Here is a 24,385-nt window from a genome sequence, read left to right on the forward strand (position 1 = left end):
CTCCCTATTACATAGGGCTACATGCAGCAGCCATTGACTCATGTTATGTCTCTAAGAGTGTTACTGACTGGCTTCCCCTTCTTGTCAAATTTGCCATTCTTATCCTCTACAGTCATCTTGACTAGACTGTCCAACATCCATTTTTTTTTTTTTTTTTTAACAAGTCGGTCGTCTCCCACCGAGGCAGGGTGACCCAAAAAAAGAAAGAAAATCCCCAAAAAGAAAATACTTTCATCATCATTCAACACTTTCACCACACTCACACATTATCACTGCTTTTGCAGAGGTGCTCAGAATACAACAGTTTAGAAGCATATACGTATAAAGATACACAACATATCCCTCCAAACTGCCAATATCCCAAACCCCTCATCTTCCTTAAAATACATGTATTTTGGGGGTAATACAGAGAAACTAGACTAATGGTACTCTGTTCTTATTATTTCTAGGGCTTTGATGATTATGTTGATAAAAGAAAAATGTCTTTTAAAATCTGCTTGATTCTGCACTGAAACTTGAAAGATCACCAGTGTTAAATTAAATCATGAAAGTACTTGTCTATTTTGTTTAGCACTTAAAGGTCTGTGGTTTTGTAGCATTCTAGACATACTATATGAGAGATTTCTTTCATTACATTTGTTTCATTTAAACAGTGAAAATAATCTGTCTAAAATAATCAGCTCCTTAATTTCTTTATAATGTATGCAGTATTTGTTTTATAACCAGTCCAGTATACAACCTGTTTATAATGCTGCTCTCTCTCACAGGGTGATCATTATAACACAGTCATGCCCAACATCTTTCAAGGTCTTCAAGATTTAGACGAGAAGAGAATCAATAACTTCAAGAATCTTCTAAAAAAAAGTGTTGAAATTGAACGCTCAGTCTTTCCAATCATAAACAAGTGTTTAGATGGAATTGTATCTGCTGCAGACTCAATAGATGAAAAAAATGTAAGTTTTCATTACTTCAGTTAAATTTTATCATTAATATATAAGTAAAATTTGTGATCTGTAATGCAGGTGCTATACCTCCTGCCTCTAGGGCTCAAGTTTGGCTGGCTAGTTTTCCCTGAATCCCTTCACAAATGTTACCTTGTTCACATAACAACAACATGTCAGATTCTTAAAACCAATTGTTGCCACTCCAGTTGAACAAGCTTACACATGCTTGCTGGATGTTCAAGCCTGTACTACTTAAAACCTTCTCTAAATCCTTTCTCAAGCCCTTCTGAGGATTATCCCTATTTCTCCTGTCTTATGCCTAATACTTATACATGCTTAATACTTAACATCCTGTTCTGCTCTGTTCTCTCTGAATGCCCAAAACACTTCAACAGTTGCTTCTCTGCCTTCTCCAGTATGTTAGTTACGGATAGTAGGTTGGTAGAGAGCAACCATCCAGGAAGGTAGAACTGTACTGTCACATGATTGTGAAACAGAAACTTGTTAATTGTTTTACATACCAGCAGGATTGCTAGCTTTTTCTTTGTGCCTCATAAACATGTAAGATGGCAGGTAAATCTTGCAATTACTGTTAACATCCAGTAAATGCAAATGTATATGCATGTATATAAATAATCTGAGTTTTCCTCTCAATTTCTTAAGGGTTCTTGCGTTAGTATTTTTTTCCTTTCAGTTCTGTGGGAAAGTTAAGGATGGAATCCTTCCTTTATAAGAAGTGTTGTAGAAGGCAATTAAAATGCTGAAAGCAAGGGGTTAAGAAGCTTTCTTCTGTATCATTTGCTAAAAAGCAAAGGAAATTAATTTTATAAAGAGGAATTAATATGATTCACTAATCAAACTCGAATAAAACAATTTAAAATAAGTATTGTATTTTCATTATTCATTTTTCTTGTTCCTTCCAAGGATTCTCAAGTTGTAATAGAACGGTATAAATCAGGCTTCACCCCACCTGGTGATATTCCTTTCGACGACCTTAGTACACCAAGACAAAATGGTGAAACAACTCCAACAGTTCACCCACCAATCAGGCAGGACACCATTAAAGGCACAATATCAGCATCGAAGTTGAAAAAACGTGGTGGCATTTTTGGTATATTTGGCTCAAATAAGGTAAGCTTAGAATACAAATTTAAATAAAATAAAAGCAGTTGGAGTAAGGTTTTGAAATGAGGCTCATATATATTGTCGTAAGTGAATTAACTGTGTAAATGTTTAAATCTTATTTTGTTAGTACGAGATTGTGTCTAATAAGAATGAATTAATACTAATCAGAGCCCAGTAAATAATTTCCTAGATTAATCATAATGACCTGTATGTCTGTTCTCCCTTCACGTTTGTGAATTGCTATCACACCCCAAACCTTATTCATGGCTTCTGATTGTTGGTTCACCAAGTTTTTGACCTGAGCTTTTTTCTGGTATGATGCCATGCAGATTATCATGTCTTCTGAGACACCATTACATGGGTGTGCTTATTTGCACACCCATGTAATGATGTGCCCCACAAGTAATGACGGTGCCCCACATGTAATGATGGTGCCCCACATGTAATGATGGTGCCCCACATACATTCTGTGTAGGGGCTTCATATCAGTGTAAATGGTGTATATTAATCATTTAGTGTTGTGAAAGTCAAGACTTGGAACTTGACTTGGTGTGAATCAAGATGAAGGCTCAAATTGTGGCATGGCCATTTGGGGTTGAAATATTTGTTGTGATTGGATACCCATTTAATTTGCATAATTGTTTAGCATACTGTGTAAAGTGCATACACATGATGGAAAACTTTGATCTGATGGTATAACTATATTGTTAGATCATATGCACCCCAGTTACTGGTTCCAGATCAATAGGAATCCTGACTACCATTCGTTTAGTGGTATAGGGACTCAAATGGTATGGTTTTTCCATTTTGTGCTATGCTAAATAGTAGCTCAAATCCTGGCACGTGCATTTGGGTTTGAGAAATGCATACTTTACATACCTCTTGGCTTTGTATAATGATGGAGATGCATTCTGAGAAGATGCCATCTAATGCTAATCTGCTTTATTTGAACCTGGTTTTACGGATTATATGTGGGGGTTAGGTTTCAGATCTTGAGGCTTGATTGCCAAGGCCCAGCATAGTATTCCCATATCTGTCTCACTAGTGAACTACTGGTAAGTTTGCAAAAAACAAAATTTAATGGTAAAAATAACATAAAACTATATTATTAATATCACATTTTATTCTCTCATTCTTGTTAAAAATGCTTATTTCATTAAAATGTTATGTTCATATTCTTGACATAATGATTAATAGTTGAATTAATGTATTGACAGACAATACTAAAATTTGTTTGAGAGTAGTATCCATTGAGGACACAGTAGTTGATGAAACCAGATCTTCCAGTGGACCACAGAAAACGATGTTCACCGAGAACAAATTTTAGTTACTCTGCTAGGGAAAAAATGAAAACTTAATATTTGGAACTAAGCATAAAACATAGACCACTCAATAGAATAAATGAGGAATGTGAGGGACTTGTTAGAATATCAGATGTTGTGGTGAAGGATCACAAGAGTGTTCCTAGTAGAGTCACAAGGTAAATGATAGATTGGATAACTAGAATCTGGAGATCAAGAGATGCCACTTATGCTCTCTGGACTGGAATAGAGTATTATATGCTCACAACCCCTTTTAGGCAGCCAGAATTGCAGATGTGTCAAATTTATAGAAAATTCATTGCCCATAAAAATTCAGTCAAACACTTACATTACTAGGACTGCCATAAGTCTCTTGCACTGTGCTCCCTAGAATGGATATGAGAAGGATACATAATTTTATACCTTGAAAACTCTGGAGGGATTTGTTCCAAATCTGTACAGTGATATTACTGCCTATAATAGCAAGAGACTCAGCAGATGATGCATAATACTCCTATTGACAGGTAGGACAGAATTTTGTGCACATTCATTTTCTGAAAATCCTCAGCTCCACCTGCCTTTTACACATTTTCTAACTCCTATCCTGGCATGGGAACCCCTACCTTCCATGGTAGTCTCTCATAATTTAATGAGTGTACACAAATAACCCGCACATAAAAGAGAGAAGCTTACGACGACGTTTCGGTCCGACTTGGACCATTGACAAAGTCACACTAACAGAGGTGTAGCAGGACGGCTATATATAGGCAGGAAGAGGTGGAGGTAGTAGTAGTAGTACATCATGTGCGGCGTCTGGTTGTCTTTGTTGTGGACGTTTCGCCATCCAGTGGCTGGCTGGATGGCGAAACGTCTACGGTGGGGATGCCCGGGTGTTGTGCATGTGTCATTTCATCCTGTCAGTATTATATACAATTCTTGTACTACTACTACTACTACTACTACTACCTCCACCTCTTCCTGCCTATATATAGCCGTCCTGCTCCACCTCTGTTAGTGTGACTTTGTCAATGGTCCAAGTCGGACCGAAACGTCGTCGTAAGCTTCTCTCTTTTATGTGCGGGTTATTTGTGTATCGTTCCAGTCACGGTATTGTGCCTTTTTGTTATTTATTTATTTAATGAGTGTAGTCTCTTACTGATAGATCTCATGTACAGTACTTGGGGTACCCTAGTGTTTGCTAGTGATTACATTTGCTAGTTAAGTGTTGGAATGCAGGCAGTAGGCAGTGAGGTGAACTTGAGTCAACACCCAAAACTTAACACAGGGTTTGTAACGAGAGAGCTACACTCAGATCCTGCCTATTGAGAGTTTTGAACATAGCTAGGTGTATAAATCACCTAATTAATATGCTGCAAGTTTCCTGTCTCATTACTTTTTACTCTGGTACTCTGAGTTTTCCACCTTCCAGTTTACTACAGCCTTCTTTTTGAATTTAGGGTTGGTTGTAGGGTTCCTATGTTGTAAATTATAATCTGACCACAAACTACAACTTTTTGAAGTATGAAAAACTAGTCTCTGTAGGTTTGATGAACCACAGAGACTGCCACTTCTCTGTGTCAGCTATTTTGACCTAGATTCTTAAAACTAAGTATGTTGCCCACTTGAGACTGAATAAGAAAAAAAGAAAATGGGTATTTCCAGGAGAGAATGGAAGGTGGAATACTGAGTTAAAAGTGGTAGAGAATTCCAAATATTGATGAAGTATTCTGTCTATAAATCAGTTATAACCCTAATGATGAACTTGGATTTTTTAAGTTATTCTGACATGATGTAATGAGGTAGCGACAAGACAACTGGTACATGCCTTACAATATAATCAACTCTTGAGCCATGTAATACCAATAACTTTGAAAATTTTCAAACCCCTGTGGCAGTAGTTTTTGAGATATCACAGTATTCTTAATTTTTGGTAATAAAGTTCTTTTAGTGGGTATATTTTTAAGTGGGATAACTTCCCAGAATTCATATTGGTAATAAGTATTTATTTTTGCATGTCAAAATTATTTTAAACATCTTTGCTGATTTTAACCATCAGATGTCTCTAGATGCTTTGTTTTCAGAGGATCCATTTAGTTTAATATATGAATTGGGCGATTTAAAACTGAAATATTTGATATTTAGCTGTTTTGTTGCTTTCCAGGTGTTTTGTGCACTTTTATCTAATTCTGGAGTTTTGTGACAGTTATCATTGAGATAAACCTGTTATTTAAAGGAGCTTCCCAATCACATTTTTTATTATTCTGGTTCTATATTTATTATTTTTCACTTGACCATGAATCTATGGTCTTATCATAAAGATTCAAATATATTTCAGCTCATATAGTTTAGTTCTTCTGTATGATGCTTTAAGATCCAGGGTGATACCTTGACTGGGCTTTTCTTTTTTTCTTTTTTCTTTTTTCTTTTTTTTTTTTTTGTCAAAAATCCAGTAGTTGTTTTCTTATTTGATTATTTCGATGTGCTCCATCTTGGTTTGCTGCTGTAGGCTCTGGTCCCTTAAGTAACAGTTCTTTTCTTCTGTAAATACACTCTGAAGCTTTATATTCAATATCTCACATGTCCTCTTCTGATTCAGCCATTTTGTTATTGCCTTTAATTCTTTGTTTAGGATTTTATGTTTCATATGTAATTTTATTATTTTCAGCCTTAAGTATGAGATGTGGCTCCTCTTTTGAATTTTTTTTTTATTTTATTATTCTTCTCTTGTACTGCATTAACTTCTGGCTTATCTGTTACTGGGCTGCTGTGCTTTCTATAGTAAGTGAAATTTGATTTTCTTTTTAATCATAGCTTTCCATCTGTTGAATTCTTCATAAGGGTATTAGGTTGAGATTGATTCATCATTCCAAGTAATAAATATGATTAGTCTGCATATGGATTTTATATTAGTTTCTTTGCAATTATTTTGGTATGAATGTGCTTTTTATGTTCACTGATTGTTTTCATAAAAAGTAAGTTTTGCTGAAGAGCAAAATTTAATTCTTATTTTTTTTGGATGTCCAAGCATTCAGCACATTATTTAGTACTGTACTTTACACTTAGCAGTGTACACCCCCTCAAGTTGGACTTTAGGTTACTAGGGATTTCCAACATATAGGGTCATGAATTTGTAAGTACACACTCTGGACTTCAGATCACTCAGTACTGACCATCCCTGAAACCTTAGTCGTGGAATTCGGGTTTTTGCAGGTCAGGATATCTGCGAGGCCCTACAAAACTTGTGGTTAGTTTGCTTCTTTCCAGTTCCATTTTCTCTTGTCAATCGAACTCATTTTGGCTATTATACTATTTTGCAACAACATTCTGTAGTGTATAAATACTCCATCTGTTTCTCTTTCATATTACAAGCCCTAGGCTATCAGCACAAAATATATGTATGTATGAAACATGCTTCTGTTGCTTGTATTTTAATTTGCACTCGGTCTTCCCGAAATATGGAAGAGAGAGATTATTTAGCAGAAAGGTGTTTTTTACCAATTGAAACATTTCTCAAGACACCGGTTGTCATTTCTGGCAATAATTTATAAGTTTCATATAGCTTCTGAGTGACATTTGTTTACTGTATTATCCACCATTCACTTGGGGTGCTCAAGCTTTGTGCACTCAGGGAGTATGTGACTACAATATGTAGTCAAGAAAGCTGGTGGGAACTTGTCTATTCATTAATACTTAACTATCCTCTACAACACTTCATATATATGTGAATTGTCTGTACAGCTTCATTTGTTTTGATTCATGTATAAGAGGGCAATAATGTAGTGTTAACTGGTGATGATACCTATCCTTCCTTCACTGTCTGCCACTAGGTTTAATGATGCTACAGGAAGATATATATGGAAGTATTCGTTGGCATCTAAGTTCCTTTGAGAGAAGCAATCATTTAATGCATACACTCTCCAACACTCCACCACACTTTATCATCTTGAAGGAAATATCTTCATTGTATCATTACATGTATAGCAATTTGTATTGACATTTAAAAATAAAAAATGCTCATGCTTCAAGTACACAAGCTTACTTTCATGAATGCTGTCCAATCACAAGTGCTCAGGAACATGTCTCCTGTGAATAGTGAGGCATCACTGCATTCAAGATCCTTGTGCTAGGGATTTCTCACAACCAAGAGCCATTTTCATGAAATGTATCTATATAATTTTGGGCAAGATGAATTGATTTTATTAAAAATATCATGGGTTCAAGTGTCAAATTTATAAGTAGTACTGTAATGAATTAAAAATTATGTCTGCACTTCTGAATTTAACTGGCTTCACCCTTCATTTGACATATTTTCTAATAGTGTATTAATTTTTGTCAGTGGGTTAACTCTTATAGGTATACAGTGGTACCTCAGGATACGAACAGCTCAAATCTCAACCAATTATGTTAAGTGTATTTATGTAAGTGATTTTGTAAGTGTACTTTTGGTGGTCAGAAACGCACTAATCTAATTTACATTACTCCGTATGGGAACAAATTCGTTTGGTATTGGCACTTCTGGAACGAAAAAAGTTCGTATCCCGAGGTTCCACAGTACAGTATATGTATATATTTAAAAACAAAAAGTTGGCATATGAGAGGTTTTTACAAAGCAGAAGTCATGTAAGGAGGGAGGAGTATATGGAGAATAAAAAAAGAGGTTAAGAGAGTGATGAGGGAGTATAAGAGGAGAACAAGTGAGAGAGTGGGTGAGGTTCTGTCAACAAATTTTGCTGAGAATAAGAAAAAGTTTTGGAGTGAAATTAATAATTTGAGATAGCCTAGGGAACAAATAGGTTTGACAATTAAAAGCAGATGAAGAGAGTTGGAGGTATTGGGAAGATAGCAGGAATATTTTGAGAACAACAATGATGATGAAGAAAGGGGGACAGTGATTTCATGCATTGGCTAGGGAGGTATAACATCCATTAGGAGTAAGGAAGAGCTGGAATAGAGTGGTGGAAATACATGAGGCAGTGGGTAAAATGAAAGGGGGTAAAGTGACTGGGATTGATGGGATCAAGACAGAAATGTTAAAAGCAGGTGGGGATATAGTTCTGGAGTGGTTGGTACTTTAGTTCAATGAATATATGAGGGGAAGATACCTAGGGACTGGCAGAGTTTACCTGGAGTTTACCTGAAGAGAGTTCTGGGGTCAACGCCCCAGTGGCCTGGTCTATGACCAGGCCAGAGTATGCATAATTCGTTTATATAAAGGAAATGGAGACAACAGAGAATGTAGAAATTGTGGGGGAATAAACCTGTTGATGTGTATACCAGGTAAAGTGTATGGTAATAATAATAATAATGTATAGGAAGAAAGTTGAAAGTGAACATAGATAAGAGTAAGGTGATAAGGATATCATATGATTGAGGTAAAGAAAAATTGGATATCACATTTGAAGGAAGGAGTATGGAAGAAGTGAATGTGTTCAGATATTTGGGAGTAGACTTGTCAGTGGATGGGTTTATGAAGGACGAGGTTAACCACAGAACTGATGAAGAAAAAAACGTGAGTGGTGCATTGAGCTATCTGTGGAGACAAAGAACGTTATCCATGAAGGCAAAGAAGGGAATGTATGCGAGTTTAGTGGTACCAGCACTCTTATATGGGTGTGAAGCATGGGTTGTGAATGTTGCAGTGAGAAGGGTGGTGGTGGAAATGTCAGAGAGTTCGTAGTATGGAAATTAGGAGTTGTGAAGTTACTAAAAGTATTCAGAGGGCTGAATAGAGGTTGTTGAGGTAGTTTGGTCATTTAGAGAGGATGGAGCACAATAGGATGACTTGGAAGGTATATAAATCTGTAATGTAGAGAAGGAGGGGTAGGGGTCATTCTAGGACAGGATGAAGAGAGGGGGGTAAGAGAGGTTTTATGTGCAAAGGGCTTGAGCATACAGCAGGCATGTGTGTGTGTGTTAGATAGGAATGAGTGGAGACATGGTTTTTGGGACTTGACGAGCTGTTAGAGTGTGAGCAGGGTAATATTTTTTGAAGGGAATCAGGGAAACCAGTTAGCCCAGCTTGAGTCCTGGAGGTGGGAAGTACAATGCCTGTACTTTAAAGGAGGGGTTTGGGATATTGACTGTTTCGAGTGACATCTGAACTGTCGTATCTGTGCACCTCTGCAAAGGCAGTGATAGTGTGAATGTTGGTGATTTTTTTTTTTTTGGGGGGGGGGGGTCACCCTGCCTTGGTGGGATGCTGCTGGTTTGTTGAAACAAAAATATGTAAAATATTCACCTAAGGGTTTACATCTTTGTCAGTGATAATACTGAATTCTTTCTCTCAGACAATTAAAATTTGTTCTTAATTGCTATAGATATTCTCATTTTCTTCTTTATTTTGTCTTGTAACTTTGCATCTTATTCTTAAAAATAATCTACTTTATTATTCTCCATATTTCTTTTATCTTCTTTGCAATAATGATATTTTTCTCTATTATAAACACTGGTACATCAGTTTAATGTGTAGTAACCTTTTGTAGCAACATAAAATACTAATTGGTTAATTATGAATTTTCTCAGTTGACCTTTTCTTTATTGTTGATTCTGATCATCATTTGGTACTTTAAAAATAAATAGGGACTAGAAGATTCCATGCACTTTATTGATACACGTCTGCTTTTTTGCAGATCGATGCCATATGTAGCCTTTTTAAGCTTCAAAAGATTCTGGTATTACAACTATAGTTTACATTCACTCACATTGCTTTTTTCATAAGATATATTATTAGCAGTACATTGGTTTTGTTGCAGAACATTAAGATTGTTTGTCTTTATTATTATTTTTGCATGTGATTTTGTGCATTGATGCCAATGTCTTTTAAATAGCTTAAGATAAATGGTTTCTTTTAAAATCTGTAATTGCTGTGTGCTTGCTCATATCACTGTATACCTAAAAGTCCTTATAAACAGAGAATGCCACAATGCATACATATTATTTGGTTTTATCAAGGAGTTTTTAGAATGCTGCACTGTAAATACCATACCCCTACCCTTACCCAAGAAGTTTGACAGTAATGTAGGTTGTTGTATGTACAAGCAGTTTGTGCACACTGGAATGGTGCTGTTTCTGCAGTGTTGTACACATGCTCAAATACCTTACTGTGATGTGAATGCAACTACAATAGCCAAGACATTTATGGGATATTCAGCATAAACATATCAATAGTGCAGTACATATCCTCTATAACTCATCATCTAGAGTACAGTATAAGCATACTCTACTTGTTGGGAAGTATGCGTACTCTTGGGGATGCTGTTTAAATGATAGTAATATTGCTGCTACTTACAGTTTATTATAATAATGCTAAATAATAATACTGTAATGTGTGTTTTTTGTTCTTGGAATTTTTTTTTAGAATCATCAGTATATTCATATATTGATATTGATATACTGTAACTGTTTCAGGCTTTTCCCTGTTTAGAGATGCCCTCTTGACTTACATCATTACATTTATACTTTTTAAGTTTAATTTTGATTGTTAGTAAAATGGTTCCCATATTTATCCTGTTTCATTGTTAGAATCTTGTAGATTTAAATATTTAATTAGAATATTACACCTGTTTGCAAGTATGTTAATGTATAATAATACACTGATCACTACTTAAACCATTGTGGATGATTGAACATTTAGAGAGATTTAATCTGCAAATTTGATATTGAAAGACTTGCAAAGTTTCAAGTATTTTTTCCTCTTGCAATATTGTGTGTTTCAAAGTTTAAAGATAGTCATTTATTTCAATGACTTTAGGTCTTATTCTGACTTATAGAAACAGTGGAGGTAAAATTTTATTTTTGACATATCCATTGACAGTTATTTATCAGCCACACATCATAAAACTTGAAAGACCAAATTAAGTTTTCCTTATTTTTAATATACTTTTGAGATATAGTTGGTATGTACTGCAACAGATTCCAAAGAAGCTTGTTAAATTACAGTGCTGTCTGGGTATACTTGGTACTTCAGTTTTCTAAGACTTGATTTTTTTTTTTTTTATTTCCATTACTTTGGTGGAACTGCAGTCCCTAAGCAATGAGGTTTTCTTGGACTTGATATTTCACTGATTTGCTTTGTACATGCAGTACCATATATTAGGAAGCCTCTCCCACCCTGCTTGCTGTTGGGTTTCATTTTTATCTGGTGAGTTGGGATTGGAGCATTATTAGCAGTGCTAAAATATGCATTAATATATTTATGTAGTACAGTATTATGTAATGATTCCAAATTGACAAATTTTCCTACATAACTCATACTGTAATTCAATATATATTTTTAATTTTCATTATTTATATTGCTTATCAGGTAGTTTTTTGTGAAAATTACTAATTTTAAATTTGTTATCATTATTATGGCTGACCTATAAATCTGAACTATTTGCAAGTTACATATTCAGCTTTTAAAGAGCTTCTAGTGTTAGCAGAATGAAAAAATCTGAAGACTCCAATTTGTTATCATATAGAGAGGCAAACCATACCACAGGCGGGGATAGAACCCACGATCAGAGAGTCTCAAAACTCCAGACCGTCGTGTTAGCCACTGGACCAGCTAGCCACAATAAGATTCGTCCAACTAGGTATATTTCTACACCATAGGAAAACAAATATTCTAACACCACAGTAGACCTATAGTGTAGAAATATACCTAGTTGGACGAATCTTATTGTGGCTAGCTGGTCCAGTGGCTAACACGACGGTCTGGAGTTTTGAGACTCTCTGATCGCGGGTTCTATCCCCGTCCGTGGTATGGTTTGTTTGCAATCGTTTCTTTACGATTTCGTGAGTCGAGTTATAGAGAGACACTTCTTCATGGAAGAATACTGTGAATCAGTAAATTGCATCATTATATGCTGTTGGAGTCTTTTGATTATATCATTCAGCATATCACAATGGTGTCTAGGGAAATAAAGTGTGAAAGTGTGGGCTAGGCTTTACTTATCCTTTCTTGTGCATTAGTATCAACATTAACCAGTGTTATTTCCTCTGTGTGTTCTCTTGGGTGTGGTGAATGTTTTGGCACAATGATTGGGTCGCGCTATCTGCTACTCGACCCTCGGCATCGTTGTTGTAAGTATAAGACAGCACCCTATATATAGGGTGCAAATATGCATTTGTGTGCTTAGCTTGCCTCTGGCTGACACCATGCTTCATGTGGCTGAGTCTCACACTCATGTCTTGGACCAGACCCTATACTAATAATGATTTATCCTAATTAGTACTACTACTTTATATAGTTTTTCAAAGATTTTTATTTCATATTTTTTTGTATGAGGAATATTTTTATATAATTCAGAATACTGAAATTTAGGATTTATCTGAATTCCTTTGTTTCAGTATTAGCTTTAAGGATTCCAGTGATCATTCAGTAAACACCAGGTTTTTGTTTAGTATTAATTTTATGAATTAACATGTTTGTGTGTAAATTACTAACAAAATTTAAGGTTTGAGAAATTATTTTTATAGTTTTACTAATTGTGTATCTGTTGTAAATATAAATTGAAAACATAAAATTTGTTTAAAAATTTGTATGATCTCCATTCACTGTGTTCACATCTCCATACCACTGATGTTAGAATATTTGTTTTCAATTTAAGTGTCATATTTAATTGTAAAGATGTAAATGTTTTGAGTTATACAACCCTTCACAAGAAAAAACAGGTCCTCTAGCAAATCAAATGATTTTTTACTACAGTAAGTATGCTCTAGTTCTTATGAATTATCCATGCATATAAATTGTTTATGCTGCAGTAAAAACCTCAATTTAGCAAACATGAATTTGACAAATACTGGACAAATCCACAAAATCAGTTGATTCAGAAACAGCAGTATTTATAGGCTACAGATTTGTCTATTATTATTGGTTACAATCTTATCTCTATCCTTAACAACTGCTATTACCATCCTCCCTGCTTCTCCCTAATTATCTTTTCAAATTGAAGGTTTACTGTATTTTAAGTTGGCAAAGATGATAGGGGATCATTCCAGATAAAATCTGAAATAAATAAAATCCAACTGTATAATAGGTAAGCATTATTGTTTCCAGAGTGTGAAGGGGCCATGTAAATAGTGGTTGCTAGTGCACTGGCTCCCCTGTTATACTGTTTAATGGTTTTGTGTTTGGTAAGACATCTGTGGTTGTCCTGAATAATGGATTCCTATTATTAAGGCTTATAAAGCAATGTTCTATAGGTAGTAGGTTGGTCCACACCAACCACCCAGGGAGGTACTTCCGTCCTGCCAAGTGAGTGTACAACGAAAGCTTGTAATTGTATTAATAGTAATTGTATGGTAGGATTGCTGGTGTCCTTTTTTCTGTTTCATAAACATGCAAAATTTCAGGTACGTCTTGCTACTTCTACTTACACTTAGGTCACACTACACATACATGTACAAGCATATATATACATACCCCTCTGGTTTTTCTTCTATTTTCTTTCTAGTTCTTGTTCTTGTCTATTTCCTCTTATCTCCATGGGGAAGTGGAACAGAATTCTTCCTCCTTAACCCTTAAACGGTCCAAACAGATCAACGTTCAAATTCGTAGTGCTACAAAAGTAGATCTATTTTTTTTTACATATTCTCAAATATAACAAAAAAAAATGTAGATAAAAGTTTTTTACACGTTTTCAAATGTAAAACAAAAAAGAAGATCTACATTTTTTACATACTTTCAGATGTTGAAGAAACGTATATATACATTTGGACCATTTGAGGGTTAAACCATGCGTGTCGTAAGAGGCGACTAAAATGCCGGGAGCAAGGGGCTAGTAACCCCTTCTCCTGTATGTATTACTAAATGTAAAAGGAGAAACTTTCGTTTTTCCTTTTGGGCCACCCCGCCTCAGTGGGATACGGCCGGTGTGTTGAAAGAAAGAAAGATACATATATATAAATGTATATCTTTCTTTTTTTCAAGATATATATATATATCTTCCTTTCTTTCAACACACCGGCCATATCCCACCGAGGCAGGGTGGCCCAAAAGGAAAAACGAAAGATTCTCCTTTTACATTTAGTAATATATATAGGAGAAGGAGTTACTAGCCCCTTGCTCCCAGCATTTTAGTCGCCTCTTACGACACGCATGGCTTACAGAGGAAGAATTCTGTTCCACTTCCCCATGGAGAATAAATATATATTTTTTTATTATTATTATCACACTGGCCGATTCTCACCAAGGCAGGGTGGCCCGAAAAAGAAAAACTTTCACCGTCATTCACTCCATCACTGTCTTGCCAGAAGGGTGCTTTACACTACAGTTTTTAAACTGCAACATTAACACCCCTCCTTCAGAGTGCAGACACTGTACTTCCCCGGACTCAAGTCCGGCCTGCCGGTTTCCCTGAACCCCTTCATAAATGTTACTTTGCTCACACTCCAACAGCACGTCAAGTATTAAAAACCATTTGTCTCCATTCACTCCTATCAAACACGCTCACGCATGCCTGCTGGAAGTCCAAGCCCCTCGCACACAAAACCTCCTTTACCCCCTCCCTCCAACCTTTCCTAGGCCGACCCCTATCCCGCCTTCCTTCCACTACAGACTGATACACTCTTGAAGTCACTCTGTTTCGCTCCATTCTCTCTACATGTCCGAACCACCTCAACAACCCTTCCTCAGCCCTCTGGACAACAGTTTTGGTAATCCTGCACCTCCTCCTAACTTCCAAACTACGAATTCTCTGCATTATATTCACACCACACATTGCCCTCAGACATGACATCTCCACTGCCTCCAGCCTTCTCCTCGCTGCAACATTCATCACCCATGCTTCACACCCATATAAGAGCGTTGGTAAAACTATACTCTCATACATTCCCCTCTTTGCCTCCAAGGACAAAGTTCTTTGTCTCCACAGACTCCTAAGTACACCACTCACCCTTTTCCCCTCATCAATTCTATGATTCACCTCATCTTTCATAGACCCATCCGCTGACACGTCCACTCCCAAATATCTGAATACATTCACCTCCTCCATACTCTCTCCCTCCAATCTGATATCCAATCTTTCATCACCTAATCTTTTTGTTATCCTCATAACCTTACTCTTTCCTGTATTCACTTTTAATTTTCTTCTTTTGCACACCCTACCAAATTCATCCACCAATCTCTGCAACTTCTCTTCAGAATCTCCCAAGAGCACAGTGTCATCAGCAAAGAGCAACTGTGACAACTCCCACTTTATGTGTGATTCTTTATCTTTTAACTCCACGCCTCTTGCCAAGACCCTCGCATTTACTTCTCTTACAACCCCATCTATAAATATATTAAACAACCACGGTGACATCACACATCCTTGTCTAAGGCCTACTTTTACTGGGAAATAATTTCCCTCTTTCCTACATGCTCTAACTTGAGCCTCACTATCCTCGTAAAAACTCTTCACTGCTTTCAGTAACCTACCTCCTACACCATACACCTGCAACATCTGTCACATTGCCCCCCTATCCACCCTGTCATATATGTATACTATATATATATATATTTATTTATTTATTTGAACAAGTTGGCTGTCTCCTACCGAGGCAGGGTGACCCAAAAAGAAAGAAAATCCCCAAAAAGAAAATACTTTCATCATCATTCAACACTTTCACCTCACTTATACATAATCACTGTCTTTGCAGAGGCACTCAGATATGGCAGTTTAGAGGTCCCTCCAAACCTTCATTTTTCTTTTTAGGTCACCCTGCCTTGGTAGGATACAGCCGATTTGTTGAAATGATAAAAATATATTGTGTTGCATAAGACAGTCCTTAATCTTTTAGCAATATAATGTTTTAGACCCAAAACAAGAATTTTTTTGCTGTTGATTAATGAGTGTTCAAGATTTGTGCTGTGTAACTTGAATTGTAGTTATGTGTTGATTTACAAGACCTTATTTTTTTGCTATATAAATTTAAAATATCAAACTACATACATAGGAATTTTTATTCATAAACAGAAGCATGTTTTTTGAGTGTTTTTTTTCTAACAAAGAGTTTTTGTGAATATATGTTATCAGATATTCCTGTAGATGATAAAGTAGTAAACAGCACATTTGGTTGATCTTAGTGTTTCCAGGCAGTGATTCTCACATTTGGATTGATGTTAGTCTCAAAGAACTCACTTGCAGTATGTATAGTCACCTAACTCTAGCATTAACTGAAGAAACATATCTCTATGAAGTGCTTATAATATTTATTTCCTGCTTTGTTAATAATCAGTGCTTAAGATTGCTAAAACAAAAATCGAAACAAGAAAGGCAAGTACAAGATGTCCATCACTAATCCGGCATCATCGGGACCTGTAGGGTGCCAGATTAGTGATTTTGCCGGATTACAGAGTGGTTAGGTTAGAATACACTAAACCCGGTGGCAATTTCACCCACTTTACACCTTATTTTTGGTCCAATCCATTGTTCCAGTCTACCAAACTCATAGATATTTTGCTAGTATTCCTTCTATTCTGTTAATTGAGTATAAGAGACCTCCTATTCACCTATATCAACTACCCAATAAATTGGTTAGCAATCAGTAATTTGGCCAATTTCACACAAATTTCAAAATAGGGTCCAGAATAAACAGTGCAGACATTCCTGGCACTAAAATAACATTTTCTCTGTTCATTAGTCACATCTGTAGGCCCCTCATGTTATTCTTGCTTTCCATTTTGAATTTTTATTCACACAAAAAATAGATTTACTGTTATGCAGACCACTGCATTATTGTAATAATTGTATAAATAATGTTAACCCATTCATGACCGCGTATTAGACCAGCCAGTTGAACACATATTGTACGGTGATTATCATTTGTTTACCCTTGAACATTGGCAAAAATTTAATATTTCTGCTACTTTTAGCTCAATTTCAAAGTACTTTTCATCATGAAACCAATCAAAATCATATCTAATTCTGTAATATATCTTTCGTTCTGTCAAATGTGACCAAAAAAACGAGAATACAACCATAAAAATTATGTGAAAATGCACTGCAAAGTCGCTGTTTTACACCACGGTTGCAGTTTTTTTCTCATTGTGCACTGCATGCTGCAGGATTTTTTTTTATATAGTGCACACTTACCACACAGGCCTATTCTCTCATATGTAGGCCCAAATTTACTGGTCACAGCTTATCTGAGTGAACTGAGCTTATGGCAACTGACAATGGCTTCAAAGCCACCTTATCTTTTAGGGACAGTGTATGGTGTATGTACTTTACACAACGAGAAGCATTTCTTTTATTCATTGAAACCGTGGTTAGGGCTAAAAGTAATCAACTTATAACAATAAATGGAGATAAAGAAATTGGAGTGTCTTATGGAGCAAGTAGCGCCACCAAACATTAGCAGCAGGTTGGTGTGGCAACCCCGGAAATTTGAAATTATGCTAGCTGAAATTAGTGCCACATTACTGATGGAACTGGATTACTGATTGCTGGATTAGTGATGGCCAACATGTACTGCATTTGCTCTGCTTAATGCTGTAAACTAAATAAAATTCCAAAATGTACAATTTTTTGGGCTGTAGATGAGTTGTAATTTATACAGTATAATATGTTGAGAGTTATTTTGTATTGCTAATTGTGCTGAAGTGATTGCTATGCATTTTCTTTATTTTGGATTAAAGCAAAATATATTAACCTTCATGAAACCATAACAGGCAAATTATTACTTGTCTTCCATAGTACATTGCATTTTATCTATGTAAGGAATCTGAATTCAAATCTGTATCTTTTGAGCTTATTTGAAACATGATTAATTTTTTATCTGAGCACAGATCAGAGCAATGGCAGCCTGTGTTAGTAGTTTTTGTAAAAAATGTAAATGTTTATTTTTCTTACAGGATTGTATTACATCAAAAGCTGATTATAATGATGAAAAGAAAATTTAATAAAAATGAAAGATAACTTTTTTATGGTGTGTTAATGTTTTGATAAATTGAAGCCTTAAGTCAGTGGCAGAAACATACTGCTAAATTTTTTGCACCCTTATTTCTAACTGATTTTTTCACTGTATGAATTGACATAATTTGCCTGGAACAATTTGCCAAAAACTCTCATAGGACAGGAACTCTAGGATGATGTTTCAGCCATAACTGAAGCATCGTTTTACCATTCCTCTCCTAAATGTGGGTTTTTGGTGAAAAGCTTTATAACTTATTAAATTGTAATAAAGTTGGTAGAATTACCGACAATATGTAAAGTAAAAGGACACAAGTGCAACTTATGTGACGTTTTATTGTGGCAACGTTTCGCTCTCCAGGAGCTTTATCAAGCCATTACAAACAATACATGGACACAGAGGGTATATAAAGGCTCAGAGTGAGGTGCAATACTAGTGAGGTACCATTTCGATGTTCACTAGTGGTGGTGGTAGTAGTAGTAGTAGTAGTAGTGACAAAAGTAATACAATATGGTAGAGCAATTAATTCGTACATGAGTAAAAGGATATAAAAGCTATTACTTGGGTAACATAAAAATAGGTTGGACAAATATAGACTGGAAAGAGACAGCTTGTTTCAGTGTTCACTCTCTGTAATGTGCTTTGTGTAGTATAACAGGAGAGACTATGTGATGGCAGGGTTTACTGTTTTCAGGAGGATTCTTGCTAAGACTTCGGAGATGGTGAAGCTGCCGTTGTTTTGTTTAATTGTATTCGAAACAGCGATCAGTGCTGATTCGAGGCACTTGCGTCTGCGGAAATTAGTTTCTTTGATCACTAATTGGGCGTCTCTGAATTTCATGAGATGATTGGTGGAATTTCGGTGTTGTACACAGGCGTTGTTCAAGTTATCGTTCCTACATGCGTAAATGTGTTCATTGAGGCAGGTGTCGAGGTTTCTTGCTGTTTCACCTACGTAAATCTTGTCACAGCCTCCACAGGGTATAGTGTAAACAACTAATGTCACATTAGTTGCACCTGTGTCCTTTTACTTAACTTATTAAATCATGAGATATATCCTCTTCTGGGTAATTTTTCTTTTTTTTGTAGCAAGAATAGGATAAGGGAATTGTTGAACAGGCTCCAGTCAGACTGGTATAGCTCACTGTTGTGTTGGTGTGCCCATTGCCATACTAAACCTTACACTGCTGTATTTGGCCTCGTTTGTTTGTATTATGATTAATACAGTGGACCCTCGACATTTGATACTAATCCGTTCCTGAGAGCTATCAAATGTCGAAAATATCGAAAGTCGAATTAATTTCCCCATAAGAAATAATGGAAATCAAATTAATCCGTGCAGGACACCCAAAAGTATGAAAAAAAAAAATTTACCACATGAAATATTAAGTTTAATGCAATAGAATAATTACAATAACAACAAAAACAATAAAATAATAACAATAGAATAATTGACACTTACCTTTAATGAAGATCTGGTGATGATTGATGGGATGGAAGGAGGGGAGAGTGTTGAAGTTGTTATTGTTTAGAAGGGGAATCCCCTTCCATTAGGACTTGAGGTAGCAAGTCCTTTTCCGGGGTTACTTCCCTTCTTCTTTTAATGCCACTAGGACCAGCTTGAGAGTCACTGGACCTCTGTCGCCATTCCTTTAAGATTTGTCTAAAATGGGCCATAACATTGTCATTGTAATAGTCACCAGCACGGCTTGCAATAGCTGTGTTAGGATGATTTTCATCCATAAAGGTTTGCAGTTCAACCCACTTTGCACACATTTCCTTAATTTTTGAAGTATGCACAATGGAGTCCACAACTGGCATAGGCTTCTCAGGGTTAACCCCAAACCCTTCAAAATTTTTCTTAATTTCCATACTAATTCTCACCCTTTTTACCACAGGGTTGGCACTAGAAGCTTTCTTGGGGCCCATGGTGACTTATTTTGCAGAAACAAGCACCAAAAACAGTGATAATATGGGTAATATGGAATGTACCGAATGTATCCTTAGATGCGTGCACACTGGCTGGCTTGTAAACACTGGCACACACGGGGCAGTTCAGGTCACACGTGGACACGTCTCGTACGAATCGTATTAAATGTCAGGCTTTCCATCGAATGTCGAGGCAAAATTTTTGCATTAAAATGCATCGAATGTTGGATTTATCGAATGTCGATGCCATCGAATGTCGGGGGTCCACTGTACTCAGTGTCTACTTTTCTGTTATCAGATTCACTTCACTATGACTGCAACTTTGTATCATATTGAGAATTAGATCTGTTTCTTGTTGGTCCATTGGTCTGGATGGATCATTGTTGTGGTGAAGATGTTCCTAGAGTAGCAGTGCTAACCAAGGTTTTAAAATAGAATCTTTGAATGATAAGTCGCATCACTTTTCCCGCAGAACTGTTATATTTTTGGTAGGGCAAAGTGTGGACTCTCTGCTGTGACCCGTATGCTTATATACTTATTCTAGAGGAATATTTTGTCACTCTCATTAGAATCTCTACTGAATAACATATAATCCATATGAGTATAGTGCTTATTTTTGCATATATGTAATTGGATATACTACTACTAATTCCCTCATCACTGCTTCTGTCACTATCATATAATTAATAAATAACTTATTCTTTGGAGAAATGAAATTAGGTGTGCATGTTATTAAGGGATCTGTTATATCTTGCGATAGATAGCTTATATTTTCATCACTACTCTTATTTAATCTTTCTTCTGTATTACAATTTGCATTACTGTTACCGATGTCTATCTTTCTGCGAATCCTTTAATTTGTATATCACTCAAATTATCATCATCTCACTGTGGACTTATGCCTCATGTGGGTTAGTTTTTTTTTTTTTTTGTAAGGAGGGAACAGGATATGCCTGACCTCAAAAGTTGTTTGCTGGTCTAAAGTTAGAGGATGAGTGGAAATTTAAAAGCACTTTGAATTTTTTTGTGTAAATATATGTAATGCTAAGTCCGTCACCTGGGCACATATATAAGTCACTATTAGTTTAAAGATTAAATAATTTATTCCTCTGCATATTTTTCAGAAAATCAGGAAAAAGAGAAACAACAAATGAAAATTCTAAAACAGTTTTTACCTGCATGAATTCATCATGGTATATGACTTGTACTTTACTCAGTCTCGAGTCTGTCCTCAAATCTTGAGTGGTTAAGGCCAGCAGATGTATTGCATTAATAATAGACATGAGCAGCTCTATTAGTTGTAATGTATTGATTGCAAATTTTTCCAAAATGTGTTAAGAAATAAATGTTTGCCATAAGTGTGAGGAATTTTTGTCTCATTCATGCTTGATTTTTGGGGTTTATGCATCCTCATGATCAACAGTTTGCTCCTTGTATAGTTGTATTGCTTTTAACACACATTGTTCTTATGGTGAGTTAGTATTACAAGAACCATATTTACACAGAACTTGCTGTTACTTCAACAGATTTATTTATTTTCATAATTTGTTTATGCAGTTATTTACTGTATATTTTTAATAATTTACTGTAAAGAACTAATTTATTTATTTCTTATTTGTATTATTTAATTAGGTAATTTGATTGAACTTTGTATAGAAAGGGGTTTAGTTATAGGTAATACATATTTTAAGAAAAAGAGGATAAATAAGTATACAAGATATGATGTAGGGCAAAATGACAGTAGTTTGTTGGATTATGTATTGGTAGATAAAAGACTGTTGAGTAGACTTCAGGATGTACATGTTTATAGAGGGGCCACAGATATATCAGATCACTTTCTAGTTGTAGCTACACTGAGAGTAAAAGGTAGATGGGATACAAGGAGAATAGAAGCATCAGGGAAGAGAGAGGTGAAGGTTTATAAACTAAAAGAGGAGGCAGTTAGGGTAAGATATAAACAGCTATTGGAGGATAGATGGGCTAATGAGAGCATAGGCAATGGGGTCGAAGAGGTATGGGGTAGGTTTAAAAATGTAGTGTTAGAGTGTTCAGCAGAAGTTTGTGGTTACAGGAAAGAGGAGCGATTGGTGGAATGATGATGTAAAGAGAGTAGTAAGGGAGAAAAAGTTAGCATATGAGAAGTTTTTACAAAGTAGAAGTGATGCAAGGAGGGAAGAGTATATGGAGAAAAAGAGAGAGGTTAAGAGAGTGGTGAAGCAATGCAAATGAGAGAGTGGGTGAGATGTTATCAACAAATTTTGTTGAAAATAAGAAAAAGCTTTGGAGTGAGATTAACAAGTTAAGGAAGCCTAGAGAACAAATGGATTTGTCAGTTAAAAATAGAAGAGGAGAGTTATTAAATGGAGAGTTAGAGGTATTGGGAAGATGGAGAGAATATTTTGAGGAATTGTTAAATGTTGATGAAGATAGGGAAGCTGTGATTTCGTGTATAGGGCAAGGAGGAATAACACCTTGTAGGAGTGAGGAAGAGCCAGTTGTGAGTGTGGGGGAAGTTCGTGAGGCAGTAGGTAAAATGAAAGGGGGTAAGGCAGCCGGGATTGATGGGATCAAGATAGAAATGTTATAAGCAGGTGGGGATATAGTTTTGGAGTGGTTGGTGCAATTATTTAATAAATGTATGGAAGAGGGTAAGGTACCTAGGGATTGGCAGAGAGCATGCGTAGTTTCTTTGTATAAAGGCAAAGGGGACAAAAGAGAGTGCAAAAATTATAGGGGGATAAGTCTGTTGAGTATACCTGGTAAAGTGTATGGTAGAGTTATTATTGAAAGAATTAAGAGTAAGACGGAGAATAGGATAGCAGATGAACAAGGAGGCTTTAGGAAAGGTAGGGGGTGTGTGGACCAGGTGTTTACAGTGAAACATATAAGTGAACAGTATTTAGAAAAGACTGAAGAGGTCTTTGTGGCATTTTTGGATTTGGAAAAGGCGTATGACAGGGTGGATAGGGGGGCAATGTGGCAGATGTTGCAGGTGTATGGTGTAGGAGGTAGGTTACTGAAAGCAGCGAAGAGTTTTTACGAGGATAGTAAGGCTCAAGTTAGAGTATGTAGGAAAGAGGGAGATTATTTCCCAGTAAAAGTAGGCCTTAGACAAGGATGTGTGATGTCACCGTGGTTGTTTAATATATTTACAGATGGGTTGTAAGAGAAGTAAATGCGAGGGTCTTGGCAAGAGGCGTGGAGTTAAAAGATAAAGAATCACACATAAAGTGGGAGTTGTCACAGTTGCTCTTTGCTGATGACACTGTGCTCTTGGGAGATTCTGAAGAGAAGTTGCAGAGGTTGGTGGATGAATTTGGTAGGGTGTGCAAAAGAAGAAAAAATAAAAGTGAATACAGGAAAGAGTAAGGTTATGAGGATAACAAAAAGATTAGGTGATGAAAGATTGGATATCAGATTGGAGGGAGAGAGTATGGAGGAGGTGAATGTATTCAGATATTTGGGAGTGGACGTGTCAGCGGATGGGTCTATGAAAGATGAGGTGAATCATAGAATTGATGAGGGGAAAAGGGTGAGTGGTGCACTTAGGAGTCTGTGGAGACAAAGAACTTTGTCCTTGGAGGCAAAGAGGGGAATGTATGAGAGTATAGTTTTACCAACGCTCTTATATGGGTGTGAAGCATGGGTGATGAATGTTGCAGCGAGGAGAAGGCTGGAGGCAGTGGAGATGTCATGTCTGAGGGCAATGTGTGGTGTGAATATAATGCAGATAATTCGTAGTTTGGAAGTTAGGAGGAGGTGCGGGATTACCAAAACTGTTGTCCAGAGGGCTGAGGAAGGGTTGTTGAGGTGGTTCGGACATGTAGAGAGAATGGAGCGAAACAGAGTGACTCCAAGAGTGTATCAGTCTGTAGTGGAAGGAAGGCGGGGTAGAGGTCAGCCTAGGAAAGGTTGGAGGGAGGGGGTAAAGGAGGTTTTGTGTGCGAGGGGCTTGGACTTCCATCAGGCATGCGTGAGCGTGTTTGATAGGAGTGAATGGAGACAAATGGTTTTTAATACTTGATGTGCTGTTGGAGTGTGAGCAAAGTAACATTTATGAAGGGGTTCAGGGAAACCGTCAGGCCGGACTTGAGTCCTGGAGATGGGAAGTACAGTGCCTGCACTCTGAAGGAGGGGTGTTAATGTTGCAGTTTAAAAACTGTAGTGTAAAGCACCCTTCTGGCAAGACAGTGATGGAGTGAATGATGG

The 24,385-nt window shown here is 36.5% G+C and overlaps 1 protein-coding gene and 1 long non-coding RNA gene across 10 annotated transcripts in view; one reads left to right on the plus strand and one right to left on the minus strand.

The window, feature by feature from the left end:
* The window catches only part of Cip4 (formin-binding protein 1-like Cip4), a 625,492-nt gene that overhangs the window by 542,653 nt on the left and 58,454 nt on the right, over nucleotides 1-24,385 (plus strand). For 5 of the 9 annotated variants that reach the window (XM_070087374.1, XM_070087375.1, XM_070087380.1 and 2 more), the window contains 3 exons: nucleotides 768-953; nucleotides 1,869-2,075; nucleotides 10,000-10,041. In XM_070087374.1, coding sequence (XP_069943475.1) covers nucleotides 768-953; nucleotides 1,869-2,075; nucleotides 10,000-10,041 — 435 coding nt within the window. The remainder of the gene's footprint in view (nucleotides 1-767; nucleotides 954-1,868; nucleotides 2,076-9,999; nucleotides 10,042-24,385) is intronic. The other 4 variants (XM_070087376.1, XM_070087377.1, XM_070087382.1 and 1 more) reach the window with 1 other exon arrangement.
* LOC128689021 (uncharacterized) overlaps nucleotides 1-24,385 on the minus strand; it is a 238,706-nt gene that overhangs the window by 90,855 nt on the left and 123,466 nt on the right. The gene's annotated exons all lie outside the window — the stretch shown is intronic.

This window comes from Cherax quadricarinatus, chromosome 21, assembly GCF_038502225.1.
Source record: "Cherax quadricarinatus isolate ZL_2023a chromosome 21, ASM3850222v1, whole genome shotgun sequence".
Classification (NCBI taxonomy): Eukaryota; Metazoa; Arthropoda; class Malacostraca; order Decapoda; family Parastacidae; genus Cherax; species Cherax quadricarinatus.